The sequence below is a fragment of the Mustela erminea genome, chromosome 6 (assembly GCF_009829155.1).
Source record: "Mustela erminea isolate mMusErm1 chromosome 6, mMusErm1.Pri, whole genome shotgun sequence".
Lineage (NCBI taxonomy): Eukaryota > Metazoa > Chordata > Mammalia > Carnivora > Mustelidae > Mustela > Mustela erminea.
The window spans coordinates 66,997,071-67,011,952 of NC_045619.1; the positions used below are offsets into that span (position 1 = coordinate 66,997,071).

At 38.5% G+C, this 14,882-nt stretch overlaps 1 protein-coding gene across 2 annotated transcripts in view; it reads right to left on the reverse strand.

Annotated features, from left to right (window-relative positions):
* Positions 1 to 14,882, reverse strand: part of STK38L (serine/threonine kinase 38 like) — an 86,334-nt gene that overhangs the window by 26,547 nt on the left and 44,905 nt on the right. For both annotated transcript variants that reach the window (XM_032347597.1, XM_032347596.1), the window contains 2 exons: positions 3,742 to 3,886; positions 187 to 238 (listed from right to left, as the gene is read on the reverse strand). In XM_032347597.1, coding sequence (XP_032203488.1) covers positions 187 to 238; positions 3,742 to 3,875 — 186 coding nt within the window. In that variant the 5' untranslated portion in view covers positions 3,876 to 3,886. The remainder of the gene's footprint in view (positions 1 to 186; positions 239 to 3,741; positions 3,887 to 14,882) is intronic.

A 14,882-nucleotide genomic window follows, 5' to 3' on the forward strand; every position in this document is an offset into this window, starting at 1 on the left:
GTCTACAATGTGATGTTCTGATGCACATACATATCACGGAATGATTACCACAATAAGGCTAGTTAAAATACCCATCACCTCATAGAAGTAAGTTTTTTATAGTGAGAACAGTTAAGATCCACTCTTAGTAACTTTTAAGTACACAGTATCATTAACTACAGTCACAGTAATTACAGCTCACATTACCTCTTCATCTGCTAATCCTTCCTCTTCCATGGCCACTTCTAATTTCTTCTGCCTTTTCAAAGAAAAAATAATTTAAATTTTAAATGCATTCCTAACTATTCCCATTTAAGAAATGTTCATTTATTTATTCGAGTTTATCACTTCAGTTTGCTATGCTAAAAAAAGATATCTCAAGTTGAATCAAAATATCATTAAGAATACTTTTCTTTCTCAAAATATAAATCCAACCCAGATTTCACTTTCTCATATTGGCCAAAAGAAAAATTTGCTTCTAATGCTGCTTAAATCAATGATTAACAAAGGTGACTAATATTCTAGTAAGGAAAATCTGTTCTCTAATATGCAAACCACCAAAATCATTAACATTTATCAGTGTTTACATTAGAAGTATATAAAAGTAACTATAGTGACTAAAAGTACAAATATGTTAAGTGGATATCCCTTTTTGAACCCTGATTCTAATACTTATTAGCTAAATGAGCTTGTGGAAGGTCTTCATTTAAAGTCTAAGCTTGATTTCATACTGTGTCAAGAAAAAATGTTCAATGCAATTGAGTATATTTTATTCTAATTCTTTGCAAACTGTACATTCAAAAGCCCCCACTAACCACCAGAGCGTTTGCTTTTCTAGGTACAGCCAAGTCCAGCTATTCCTCGTTTTTAGATGGTATCACCGAAGTTGGTCGAGCTAAGCACTGCGGGGAGATGGGGAGGAGAAGGGAAAGGGCCAGCGGATGAAGGAACCCGGAACTACAGAGATGGTTGTGACACTAATTTTGCAACTCATTTCCAACTGAATATTCATCATTTTACTTCTATCATATTGGTTTTGCCTAAAGATAAACCTGAGAGAGCTCTTTCTGATTAGTTCTGTAGTATGTTAGAGTAAGACTAACTTTTCAGGATTTACCTACATGGGAATACAAGGGTTGAGGACTGAAATCATCATATACATTTTTTTAGCATTTGTCATTTACAATATGTCTAATGGTAAGCTCTTTCCTAACCCCTTATTCTTACAGAAAATTCATAAAAATATCTAATGGCCGTTCATCAATCAGTACCCCAAAGGCAATGATACCTAATGGCATGTTCTCTGTCTACTTCCCCAACATTTGTAATAGACACCTTGGTGCGTTATCACACTGATTTTTATCTTTCATTTACACACTATTCTCTGAAGCCTAATCCTCAGCATGGAGTAAGCTCTGTGCCCGCCGTCATCCTCCTCTAGGCCCCACAGAGCCACTTGCTGAATGATTCTGGTTTTCTCCTCGGCAGACAGAATGCACAGTGGAGGAGGACCTCTAATCTGGGAGGGCCCATTTGCATACAGGCAACTTGATTCTCCCCAATCTCCACTGCCCCCTTTCCTCACTGCTTGCCAAGACTAACACTTTAGGGAATCATCCCTTACTCTGGAGAGAGAGGCAGTAACCTTCGTCTGTTTCTACCATATCTAAACAGGAAGACCTGTGGCTTCTCTGGTACCTGAAAAGAAAATAGTCTTCCTCCTAAATGTCCTGATACTTTGTTCTGATTGGTACTTTATTTGGCCTATGTATTTACTCAATGAATTAAGCCTTAAAAATTCATCACATGTAGTCCTAAAATATAAGCTTTTAGAAAATATGAGCTGTTTAATATGACTTCCATGGCACCAAGCTGAGACTGCTTCCCCCCTCCCTTCTTGAAATAACAGCAGATACTTTCAGTCTTACTTCCCTTTGTTTGAAAAGAGGGCAAAACTGAAATACTGAAAGATTTCATCAAGAAAAGACAATGAGCCTTCAAAATTCCGATGCGTAACTTCAGTGTCTGTCTCCTGAAACAGCGGTCTTTCTCTCCCTGATTCTCTTCTACTTTGTTCACTCTCACTTGGTGACTGGATGAATTCCAGAGACTTTCATTGTATTTACAATTAGTATAATTACTCATATGTTTGGATTCATTTCTAACTGATTGTGTGGTTTCTATTTGTGTCAACTTTTGGCGTTTTACTTTTTCTTTTTCCCTTGCCTTATTTTGAAGCAGGATTTTTTCCTCATTCCATTGTTTCCCTTCCACTAGTTTGGAAGTTATAAACTCTATTAGTCTGAAATGAATCAATCTTTACCTCTCTGTATGTTGTGCCTCTACTGCGGTGACACAAAGATCTCTAGAACACTTTAATGATACTTACTGCCCTCCTGACTGATAGTCCACTGCGGGAAAATATCTTAATTCTATTTTAAAAAATGTATAAGACATTATCATTATTGCTACTGTTTTTACACCATTTGTGTTGAGATTTATCCCCACACTTATATTTAGATCTGTTTGTGATCACTTTCTTTCAGCCTAAATTGAATCTTCTGGAAGTTTTGCTGATGGTGAATTTAGTTTAACCTGCTTCCACTCTAGCCTCTTTCCTCTCTTCCTTCAGGAACTTAGGTTAAAGATGTTAGCTCTCCTTGCTATTCTCCGTATCTCGCAACTCTCCTTCCTCTCTTTCTGCCTGTGTGTCTCTAGGTTAACTTCTGAATAATGACTTAAGTTTTATTTTCTCGTTCAATTCTCTGCTCAGCTTGGCTGATCGGTAGTTAGACCTGTCCAACATTTCAGACCTAGCCAGGCACCACTTTTGTCAATCTTTCTTGCTCCTCATTTCTATTCTATTGTCGCGATCCTTAATTCAAGCCCTTTCTAAGTGCCTGCACTACACATCACTAGCCTTTCCTGTTTCTTATCTCTCCACACACAATCCAGTCTATATAGGACAACTAAAGCACTTTTCTGGAGAAACACCGTGATCACAGATTCTGTTCAAAATCTTCAGGCCTCTTTACTCCCATGAGAACAGCTACATTAGCGAAGGATCTTAGGCTCACAAGGAAAGCTGAAATCCAGCTCGAGCTAGACTGGTTCTTGCTTGACTCAGCACCAAAGGCCATTTCCCCCGTTGGTATTATCCTTCTTCCTGCTCTTTCATCTCCCTCTTCTCCCATTAATGCATGTGTAATTAATACTCTTCCTTGAGAGCCCTGATAAATGCCACCACCACTTATGACACCCTCCCAGTTACTTTAGTCCAAAGCAATCGCTCCCTTCTTTGCCCTTCTCTTAGTGATGCTTTCCACTCTTTCATGTAATGCTTATGGGCCTTATCTCCCTCTTCAGAGTTTTCTGAAGGCAAAATAACACGTCCTTCGTTTTTATTCCTCCACCTCCGCTTACACTCTATACATGTTTTGGATAATTAAGAACATTAATTATTCATGAAGTATGAAGATAAATCATGATTTCATGGTTAGAAATGTTTTACTGAAGCTAGTAGTTGACGTGATTTAAGTATCTGGGGGCACAGGACAAGAAAAATGCTGCAAAAATAACTAGAGACACTGTCAGTACAGGAAACCTAAAAACAGCATACATGGATCCACAATATTTATATTATTAGTGTTAATTATATTATTATTGTTATATTAATTATAATATTAATAAACATTTACACCCTACTTACAACTTAACGGCTTAGTAAACCAAATAGAAAATTCTGACCAGCCTTTACTATACCTGGTTTCTCTCTCTTCATGCTGTAGAATTAGGTTGCTGTAAAAATTCTCCAATGTGAGCTTGGCCACGGTCACCCTCTCCCGGGTGTGGTTGCTCATAGGAAAGGTGCTTGTAGTCCCTGCCGTCATTGCCATAGTAACTGAAACTGAAACAACATATAAACACAAATTGTTCAGTAGAAAAACACTTTCTAACCCTCATAATAAACTCTGGAGATGGTTTAATTTCTGCTAAGCAAAATTCTACCCTAACAGTTATGCTATCCAAGTCTTTCACATTATAAATAACACAATACCAGTAAAGAAAGAGGAAGCAGCAGAAATTATTTTCGGGTTGGTACCACCAGGGGTGAATAAGAGTCAAGAAGCACCAGTCCACACACAACATGGACACATTTTATACAAAAAGTTGTACTCAACGAGCATTCAAAACAAGAGGTTCGATCTATTTTGTTGTTGTTTTATTGATCACTAAGTAAAATCTACAAGATTTTGTTACTACATATGCCTGCACTAAACGTAAGTCTCTGTAGAATTAATGTAGTCCAGTTAAATAGTAAGAAGTAACTTCCACCATATAAATTCTAGGAAACATGAAGCCGTTTATCAAATCTGCACACAAACGTCAATCTGAAGCAATTCTCACATATACAGGCTTTGCAGGTAAACTACTTTTTTCTTTTTAATATTTTATTTATTTATTTGACAGACAGAGATCACAAGTAGGCAGAGAAGCAGGCAGAGAGAGAGGAAGGGAAGCAGGCTCCCTGCCAAGCAGAGAGCCCAATGCGGGGCTCAATCCCAGGACCCTGGGACCATGACCTGAGCTGAAGGCAGAGGCTTTAACCCACTGAGCCACCCAGGCACCCCTGCAGGTAAACTACTTCTAAAAAGAAGCTCCTTTGGATGGAGGCTCTGTTGCCCTATTTCAGTCTGAATCCTATTTCATTTCAGAATGTGCTGTAACAAGGTCTGGTGTACTTCTCCAGGCTGTGAGGTCCATTTCATTTCCAAATGACAGTTAAATACCCATAGGAGTCAGGCAGAAAACACAAATGAATCAAGCCAGGTAACAGCAAGGATGTTTTAGGATCTTAACTGGGCAATGTGTATCTACCTAAAGCTCAAGTGCCAACTTCAAAAAACCATGGGCCAGCCAAATGAAGTGCTGGTTTGAAGAAGATAATTTGGACAAAAAGACAAGGACTGTAGCAAAATGGCTGCTTTGTGAGGGTGGTGAGGCAGACTGAACTGTGGTGGCCGCTGCTGCTGGGCAGTGACCCTAAGAGACTTGTCTCCTACAGTCTACAGTCTACATCAGGACCAAAGAAAGACTAGAATGGTTTCATACAGTAAAGAGGTTTTTGCTTGTCTAGATAGAGATCATAACAGACCTAGAGAAGATCCAGATTGCCAACAGTGAGCATCCAATATTGCACTATTAGCTGGAAAGCATAATTCCCCTAAACCTGACATCTACTCCCTAACTATGTGAAGATACAGACCCCTGAGTATGGACCTGAAGTGCAGTAGACTCCAGGGTTAATGGAATGAACAAAAGTCCTTTCTTGCTCCTCAATGTCAAACAAGTCAACTATAGGTTGAAAGTATACAATTTAACTCTGACAAATTCCCGGTTCTACTTCTCTCTTACTGGCTTTATACCTCAATGTACTGCATAAGCCTCAACATCAGTATGTCTAAACATGTCTCACAAACTTGTTCCTCTGCTGACTACTCCAAAGGTTTTTAGAACAAGAAGTTGATTATGTCACTCGTTTAAAATCATTCACCTGTTCTCATTGCCTATAGTAAATCCAATTAGCTTGGCATGATAAACAAAGGCAACTCCGGGACACTGAATGGTTGTGCCTATCAGCAACTGTATGATATCTTATTCACCAATTTCTCCTTTTTTCTCCAGAGGATTTAAGAGAGTGGCCCTTCCTAAGCATGAGCGTGTCTCCTCCTCACAACAGCCTTGCAAAGTAAGGAACTGAGGCTCAGAAAAATCCCAAGGCTAGTGTGTCGTAGAGTCAGGATCCAACTCCAGGAGCTGTCTCCAACTTGTCTGTCTAGCCTCTCTACTGCCCCACCCCCACCCCTCTTCTCCCAACATACCAACTCTTTCCTGCCTTCAAACCCTTGTATGATCTATCCCCAACCACTTCTGACCTTTAAGACCCAGGTTAGCTCAAGTCTTCCTGCGATCACCTCTCTAACATTCCCCACCAGAAGAGGCATAATATTTGGTATTTTTCCATGTGTGTTGCCTAGCATCTGTACCAGTAGGTCTCGGATACTGGTATTTAGCACTCATCCATCTCTTCCACTGAACTAGGGGCATGTCTGGGCAAGAATCTTCCCCATTCAGGGGCACCTGGGTGGCTCAGTGGGTTAAAGCCTCTGCCTTCCGCTCAGGTCATGATCCCAGGGTCCTTCTCTCTCTCTCTCTGCCTGCCTCTCAGCCTACTTGTAATCTCTGCCTGTCAAATAAATAAATAAAATCTTAAAAAAAAAAAAAAGACTCTTCCCCATTCATTTTTGAGTATTCACCACAATAGCATTGTGTCTGACACACAGTAGGCTTCAATGAATGAATGGGTCAACCTGACAAATGCGGGGTGGAGGGAGAATTGAAAGAATTGGCAAAAAATAAGGTTGGCTAATATGCAACTATAAGAAATTACTGAACTTAGGAGTCAGAAATTTTGAGATCTAATCCAGGTACCGCTGCTAAGGATAGTAAGGTCTTATTCCAATCACTAGAACACTTCGAACTCAAGAGGGGTTTTATAATATTTGCTTTGCTGGTTCACCGGCATCGTCTAAGGCCATCTGAGCTGATACGCAGCAAAGCCACAGTGACTTATACAAATGTAAGACATTATTTGAGGCACCTAATTAAATTTTTTAAATGTGCTAAATGGTTTAACATAATGCACATTATTTTTAAAAATAAAAAATAAAAACAAATGGAACTCAAGAATTATCATGGCCAAATGATTTTTGAGTACTGAGTTCTCACTCTTCTTGGAATGTTATCGAAAGTAATGCTGCCACACCATCTTTAGAAACCACAGAGTCACTGGATTCATGGTCTGTCCTTCAGGATCAGATGTAGAAAAGTCAAACAAGGAAAAGCAGAACAGGCAGAGTATACAGGAGACATTCTGAGTCCCACTTAATTGGGATTTGAGGATGGAGGGAAGGCCAAGGAAGATGGACTAGAAGTTGAGGAATTCAAATAAATTCAGGAAATCCAAAGTAAATGAAATTAATCATGTGTCATATTTCAAGACTTCTCAGAATTCTTAATATGCTAACATGCATCTTTTTTTTTTTTTTAAGATTTTTTATTTATTTATTTGACAGAGAGAGATCACAGGTAGGCGGAGAGGCAGGCAGAGAGAGGAGAGGAGGAAGCAGGCTCCCTGCTGAGCAGAGAGCCTGACACGGGACTCGATCCCAGGACCCTGAGATCATGACCTGAGCCGAAGGCAGCGGCTTAACCCACTGAGCCACCCAGGCGCCCCCTAACATGCATCTTAAATGCTCAAAGGGGGAGAGATATAAAATTGGCAGTAGAATTCCAAGGAGCTTCCTTATGCATGTAAGTTCATAGCTAACGCTCATCAAACACAAAGAACCTTTTTTTTTTTTTTTCAACATTTGGAGGTAGGAAAACTTAGAAGCTCCAACACAGAGAAATATCTAGGGACTTCTGAGGGTTTTCTCATTTGTCCAAAAGATCTGTATCTGATAAGGAATTTTCAAATTGGTTTGCCAGTTCCTAGGAGGAAAAAAGGCCAAGACCCAACTATGGCTGTCCATGTTCCTTTCAAAAAGCAAATGGTGAAAAAAACCCAACCAACCAAAATCTTCTGTAGTGCCTCCTAAAAAAAGCACAAAGAAATCACACGTAAGTAAAGCTTGAGCAAGTCAGAAAGAAAGATGTGTGATGAACTCAGGGTCTGGCCTTGGAGGACAGATTACTGGCTGTCCAGGGACCACGTGAAGAAAGCTCTGCCCTTCAGCTTCCAGAGATCCAGAGCAATCAAATTCTGGAAGCTATGTTAGCCTAAAAGAGTTCACAAGGGACTGATATGCATGGCATAACAGCAATTTACTGATTTACACAATAAGAAATTGAGCAACAAGGAACAGAGACTTGTATCTTCTGGCAAATGTATTCCAACCTTGAAGGCAAACTAGATGTAAAACCTTAATTAGGATCAGAAGATTGCTTGGTGAGCACGGCATCAAAACAAAGAGAACCGTTATTCAGTTGTTTAATGGCATCAGACTGAGGCAGATTTTTAAAAAACAAATAAATAAGAGATGCATCATGATCTTGCCCAAGGTACTTTAAAGTAGATGGCCAGCATTAAGCTCTCCTGCTGACTGGGCTTTCCCAGAATGAAGCAAAATTGAGGGGCTAGATATGGGCAGAACTATTACTGAGCAAAACTTTGGGGAACATTTTTGTGAAACAAAAAAAATTGCTAGGGAATTCAAAACACTTCTAAACATCAGTAATTGTGTGCATCAACAGTACACAGCAATATGAAGTTGTTTTAGATAAAAATGTAAGAACCTGAGGTCTTTATAAAAGAGGAATAAACACAGGGTCAGGTTTCTCCCACCATAAGATGATGTAAAGAGTTTAACTCCAAAATCCAAAGGTGGATGTTGAGTAATGAAAAACAATTTCCAGACACTGTATCATCTAATCATGATTAAGTCCTTCTACTCTACTTATACATACACAACCGCAAGTCCGTGTACGGTGTTTAAAAAAAACAAATCAGAGCAAAACCTATTCATCTTTGTATTCGTCTTTGTAAAGTATTACAACACCAGATGAAGTGCTGAGCACACAGTAGGCATTCAGTAAATGATGGTAACAGAACTCAAATTTAATAGAGTTGAAATTACATGTTTCATACGTAATAGTTTTCTTTGGATTAAGAACTACAGAATCATTTAGTGTTGGGTTAACTTCAGAAAAAAAAATCCTCCTTGAGAGACAATTGCAGAAAAAGCCAAAATCCTACCCTTAGTCTTGATTAAATAATGCCATTTAGAAATTAGCTTTAAAAACAAGAAAAAATAATTTCCTTCTAACTAGATACAAATTGGCTTTAAAAATTTCAAATTGAACAAAACCAACAACAGAAGTGAACAAATTATTACAAAGAATGACCTAGATGACTGGCACTTATTATATTGCAAATTTATTCCTCTAATGGATTTAACACTGTCCTTTGTCTTTTACTGAAGCCCTTTCTTTAGTCAGAAAAAGAACAGGATACAATTTGCAAGTCTAGAATTCCTGGACTGATAAAAAGAACACTAGGTGCCCTTGAATTTCCTGTTCACGTGTTTTCGCCAGACTCCCCTATTCATTAATGTAGACAGTACGAATAGTTAAGTCCAACATTCTTTCGTTTATTAAGCCTGGGGAAAGGAGATAACAAATCTGGCACTTAAGTTACCTATAAATAGATGTGTCTCCAACCATTTACCATCAAATTTCTAAAGTAGGAAAACAAAACTGTTTTACCTGACTGGCCACACTACTTAACTGGGGAATTCACCTTAGTTTCCACTACTACGTATCAGAGGAATGAGTATCCTTAATGTTACTGTATTGCCTTGGAGTATAAAAACTTTTCTAAATGCATTTAGTCACAACCATAACGCCCCAAGCTACAACGAACGGGTCTTCAGATTGGATACTGTATATGCTGGGTCCCTGAGGATAGAGCAGCCACAGTTTCTTTCCCCTGGGCAGTATATTCAGAAGAGCAAGAAATTCAGTCAGGTGAAGGCTCAAGTTCCAGCACTCACTCTTCCTGGTTGTATTATTTCCAGCTCATATATACTGCAGATTTATACCATGTGCCAGCACTGCACACATTACTGAGAATACTAAGAAGGATAAAATATAGTCTCCGCCTTAGGGAGTTCACCATCTTATGCGCATGCAAAGAAGGGAGAAATTAGCTCTCCAAGGGTTTAAGAGTAGTCAAAGGTTTTACAGAAGAGGAAATACTTGAACTGAATATTGGGGTGGGTGGGGAGGACTAAGGGTTCACAACTCAGATGGACAGGTCAGAGGAGGAAGAGGTGTAAGGGTGTGAAACAGACTGACATCAGAAGTGTAGTCATGGCTTGAGTATATTCAGTGAAACAGCAGAAGATGAAGGTGGAAGCGCGGGTAGGAGTCATGATAAAATACCTTTCTGTCATGTTAAAATATACTTAGCACAAATGGGAGCCATTCAGGGCTTTTAACTAAGTAAAAAGTACTGGCCAACAAATAACATTTCCTGAGGGCTTATTACTCAAGTATCAAGAACTCTGCTAAAAATGGTATATGTTTAATGCAGCCAATCCTCCTGTCACCAACAAGACCATAAGACCTGAACTTTACCACCCACCTGCATGTACCTACCTACCTTTGTCCCACATTTTCCTTAAGTTCTTCTTTCCAGGTTATCTTTTTTTTTTTTTTTTTTTAAAGATTTTATTTTATTTTATTTTATTTGACAGAGAGAGAGATCACAAGTAGGCAGAGAGGCAGGCAGAGACAGAGGGGGAAGCAGGCTCCCTGCTGAGCAGAGAGCCCGATGCGGGGCTCTGTTACCCGCCCCCCCCCACCCCTGTCTTCTCTGCCTAATTGTGATCTCTCTCTCTCTCTCTCTGTCAAATAAGTAAATAAAATCTTTAAAGAAAGAAAAAGAAAAAGAAACTAGAAGACTTCACATAAGAATTCAGATTTTTGGTCCTCTTGAAAAATCAGCTCAGTCAGATATGAGCCCACATTACTGCCTGGAACAGAGAGGCAGCTAACCCCTTGCAAAACAGGACATCCTACACAAGGCCACCAACTTTCTACTCCTTTTTGCCCAGCATCCTCCACACATTTTATTACCTGACTGCTTCTGGTAAGCAGCTGAAATCACAGTCTTTGGTTTAATATGAAAGAATGAGGGCCTAATTTAAGATAGTAGCAGAAAAGATTAAAAGAGGGGCTCATATATTCAGAGGGAAAGATGAAATCTATAATTACCTCTGGGTTTCAGATTGGGTGAGTGGGAAAATGGTGATAGCACTAATAAGAATAGGAATTATAAGAGCTAACGTGGTAGGAAAGAAAATAAGTTTAAGTCTGATTCTGTCTGAACTATGTCACCAGACTCAGTTTAAAATGTAGGCTTTAAAATGTGAACTCTAAAGATTTACATTTAGAAATGGAAATGTTGGGGCGCCTGGGTGGCTCAGTGGGTTAAGGCCTCTAGCTTGGGCTTAGGTCATGATCCCAGCGTCCTGGGATCGAGTCCCACATCAGGCTCTCTGCTCAGCAGGGAGCCTGCTTCCTCCTCTGTCTCTACCTGCCTCTCTGCCTACTTGGGATCTCTGTCTGTCAAATAATAAATACACAAAATCTTTAAAAAAAAAAAAAAAAAAAGAAATGGAAATGTTCCTGAAATTAGCAAAGAGAAAGGGATGAAGAACAACATTCATAAAATACCTAAGAATACCTTGATCAAGAAAAAAAAAAAAAAAGTTAGCCTTTTTATGAGGAAATCTAATCATTGTGGAAGGAAGGGAAGAATTACTCAATGAATGGGTTGGAACAACGGGCTATCTATGTAAGCAAGCCAGATTCATTCTACTCCAACGGGCCAAATAAATTCAAATGGTTCAAAAGTGTGATCATAAAAACTAAAGAGGAAAGAAAAAGGAAAGAAAAGAGGAAGTAAAGTAAAAAGAAAAGTTTAACTTCAAAAAAATTACAAGGAATATTGATGAGGAATTATCTGATCTTTGAATTGGCAGAACTGTATTTTTAAAATCACAATAAAAATAATGCTACAGGGCACCTGGATGGCTCAGTGGGTTAAGCCTCTGCCTTTGGCTCAGGTCATGATCTCAGGGTCCTGAGAGCAGGGTCCTGCTCCACAGAGAGCCTGCTTCCTCCCTCTCTCTGCCTGCCTCTCTGCCTGCTTGTGACTTCTCCTTCTGTGTGTCAAATAAATAAAATCTTTTTTAAAAAATAATGCTACATATTATTACATAAAAATTTGGAATCTACATATATAAATGTCAAACAAGAGTAAAAGACAGCATTCGGGGAAAAAACTGCAAAATAACAGCATGTATTTAAAGTATATATTGAGCGGCACCTGGGTGGCTCAGTCATTAAGCATCTGCCTTGGGCTCAGGTCATGATTCCAGGGTTCTGGGATCAAGCCCCGCATCAGGCTCCTGGCTGGGCAGGAAGCTTGCTTCTCCCTCCCCAACTCCCCCTGCTTGTGTTCCCTCTCTGTCAAATAAATAAATAAAATCTTAAAAAAAAAAAAGTATATATTGAAGTATAAAGGTGTATCTTAAAAACAACAAATTCATTTCTTAAAATATATGAAAAGCTTGTAACACAGCTTTTTTTTTTTTTTTAAAGATTTTATTTATTTATTTGACAGACAGAGATCACAAGTAGGCAGGGGGAGAGAGGAAGCGAAGCAGGCTTCCCGCTGAGCAGAGAGCCCTATGTGGGGCTCCATCCCAGGATCCCGGGATCATGACCTGAGCCAAAAGGCAGAGGCTTCAACCCACTGAGCCACCCAGGTGCGCCTTGTAACATGGCTTTTTAAACATTAAAATTGTAAAGGGAAAATAAGGACCCTAATAATAAAGAAATAATACTGATGGACAATATATAAATAAAAATAGCTAGCATCTAAAAAATGTTCAATTTTCCCAAGTGAACCAAGGATATGGAAACTTTAAAAATAATACATATGTTCCCTATGTGAAAATAGCCATAATTTAGGGGGAGACCCTCTTGGTCCAGGCTATCATGAGATGACTTTCTCATACATGTGTGTTTGTGTGTGGTTTTCTCCCAGCTTTACTGAGATGTAAATGACATATAATGTTTTGCAATGTTAACACATACCAAGTAATGATCTGATACATAGATACAATATATGCCCACATCATGAAATGATTACCACAGTAAGGTTAGTTATCTATCACATTGTATAGTTAAAATTTTTGTGTGTGTGGTAAGAATTTGTAAGATTTACTCTCTTAGCAACTTTTTAATATACAGTACAGTATTGTTAACTATAGTCACCATGCTGGACAGCACATCAACAGAATTTGTAACTGAAATTTTGTACATTTTTGCCACCTCTACCCATTCCTCCTCCAACTGCTCTTACCCCTGGGTCCACGGCACCACCAATCAAAATGCTATTTTTATAAGTTCAATTTTTTTTAGATTCCACATATAAGTGAGATCATACGGTATTTGTATTTTCTGTCTGATATGTTTCACTTAGCCTAATACCCTCAAGGTCTATCTATGTTGTCACAAGTGGCAGGCTGTCCTTTTTTATGGCTGAATGATATTCTATTATATTGAAATACCATATTTCTTTATTCATGTCCACTCATGAGTAGACACTTAGGTTGCTTCCATGTCTTGGCTATTGTGAATATGTTGCAATGAACACAGGGATGCAACTCTCTCTTTGGGACAATGATTTCATTTCATTTGCACAGATCTCTTGATGGAATTACTAGAACATAGAGTAGTTCTATTTTTAGTTTTGGGGGAAACCTCCATACCAATTTATATTTCAACCAACAGTGTTTGAGAGTTGCTATTTTCCCATATCCTCACCAACACTTGCTATCTCTTGATAATACCTATCCTAACAGGTGTAAAGTCATATCACATGGTGGTTTTCATTTGCATTTTTCTGGAGGTTAGTAATATTAGCCACCTTTTAATTTATGTGTTGGCCATCCGAATATCTTCTTTGGAAAAAAAAATGTTTATTTAAGTCTTTGTCCATTTTTAATCAGATTATTTGCTCTTCTTGTTATTGAGTTACATGAGTTCCTTATATATATTAACCTATGTCCTGAGCTTTTTCTTTGCTGGGAGATTTTTGATTACTGATTCAATCTCCTTACTTATTACTGGTCTGGTCAGATTTTCTATTTCTTCAGGATTCGGTCTTGGTAGATTGTATGTTTGCAGGAATTCATCTGTTTCTTCTAAGGCTATCCAATTTGCTCGCACTATGTTGTTCACTGTAGTCTCTTAGGATCCTTTGTATTTCTATAGGATCAGCTATAATATTGTCTCTTTCATTTCTATTTTATTTGAATCCTCTTTTGTTCTTGGTTAGTCTAGTTAAAGGTTTCTTACTTTTGTTTACCTTTTCAAAAAACCAACCAAAAGTTTTGTTAAACTTTTCTATTGTTTTCCTCATATCTACTTATTTCTGCTCAGGTCATTATTAATTCCTTCCTACAGGTAATTTTGGGCTTAGTTTATTCTTCTTTTTGTAGTTACTTGAGGAGTAAAGCTAGCATATTGGAGATCTTTCTTTTTTCCTTAATGTAGGCATTTATTACTATAAACTTACTATAAACTCTTAGAATCACCTTTGCTGCATCCCATACGTTTTGTTATATTGGGTTTCCATTTTCACTTGTTTCATATTTAAAATTTTTTTTCTTTTGATTTCTACTTTGACCCACTGGTTGTCTGGGGTGTGTTGTTTAATTGTCATGTATTTGTGAATTTTCTAGCATTCCTTCTATTACTTACTGATTTCTAGTTTCACACCATTGTGGTGAGAAAGATACTTGATATAATTCCCGTCTTCTTGAATTTGTTAAGACTCGTCTTGTGGCCTGTTGGATGGCATGTTTTGTTTTAGTCTGCTAGGTCCAATTGGCCTAGTGTTATTCTTATCTGCTGTCTTCTTATTGATTCTCTGTCTGAACGATCTACCCACTATTGAGAGGGGTATTAAAGTCCCCAACAATTATTGCATAGCTGTTTACTTCCCTTTAGTTCTGGTTAATATTTGTGTTATAGATTAGGCACTCTGACATCAGGTGCATAATTATTTATGGTTGTTATATATGCTTTTTTTTTTTTTAAAGATTTTATTTATTTATTTGACAGAGAGAGAGACCACAAGTAGGCAGAGAAGCAGGCAGAGGGAGAGGGTGAAGCAGATTCCCTGCTGAGCAGAGAGCCCGATGTGGGGCTCAATCCCAGGACCCTGAAATCATGACCTGAGCTGAAGGCAGAGGCTTTAACCC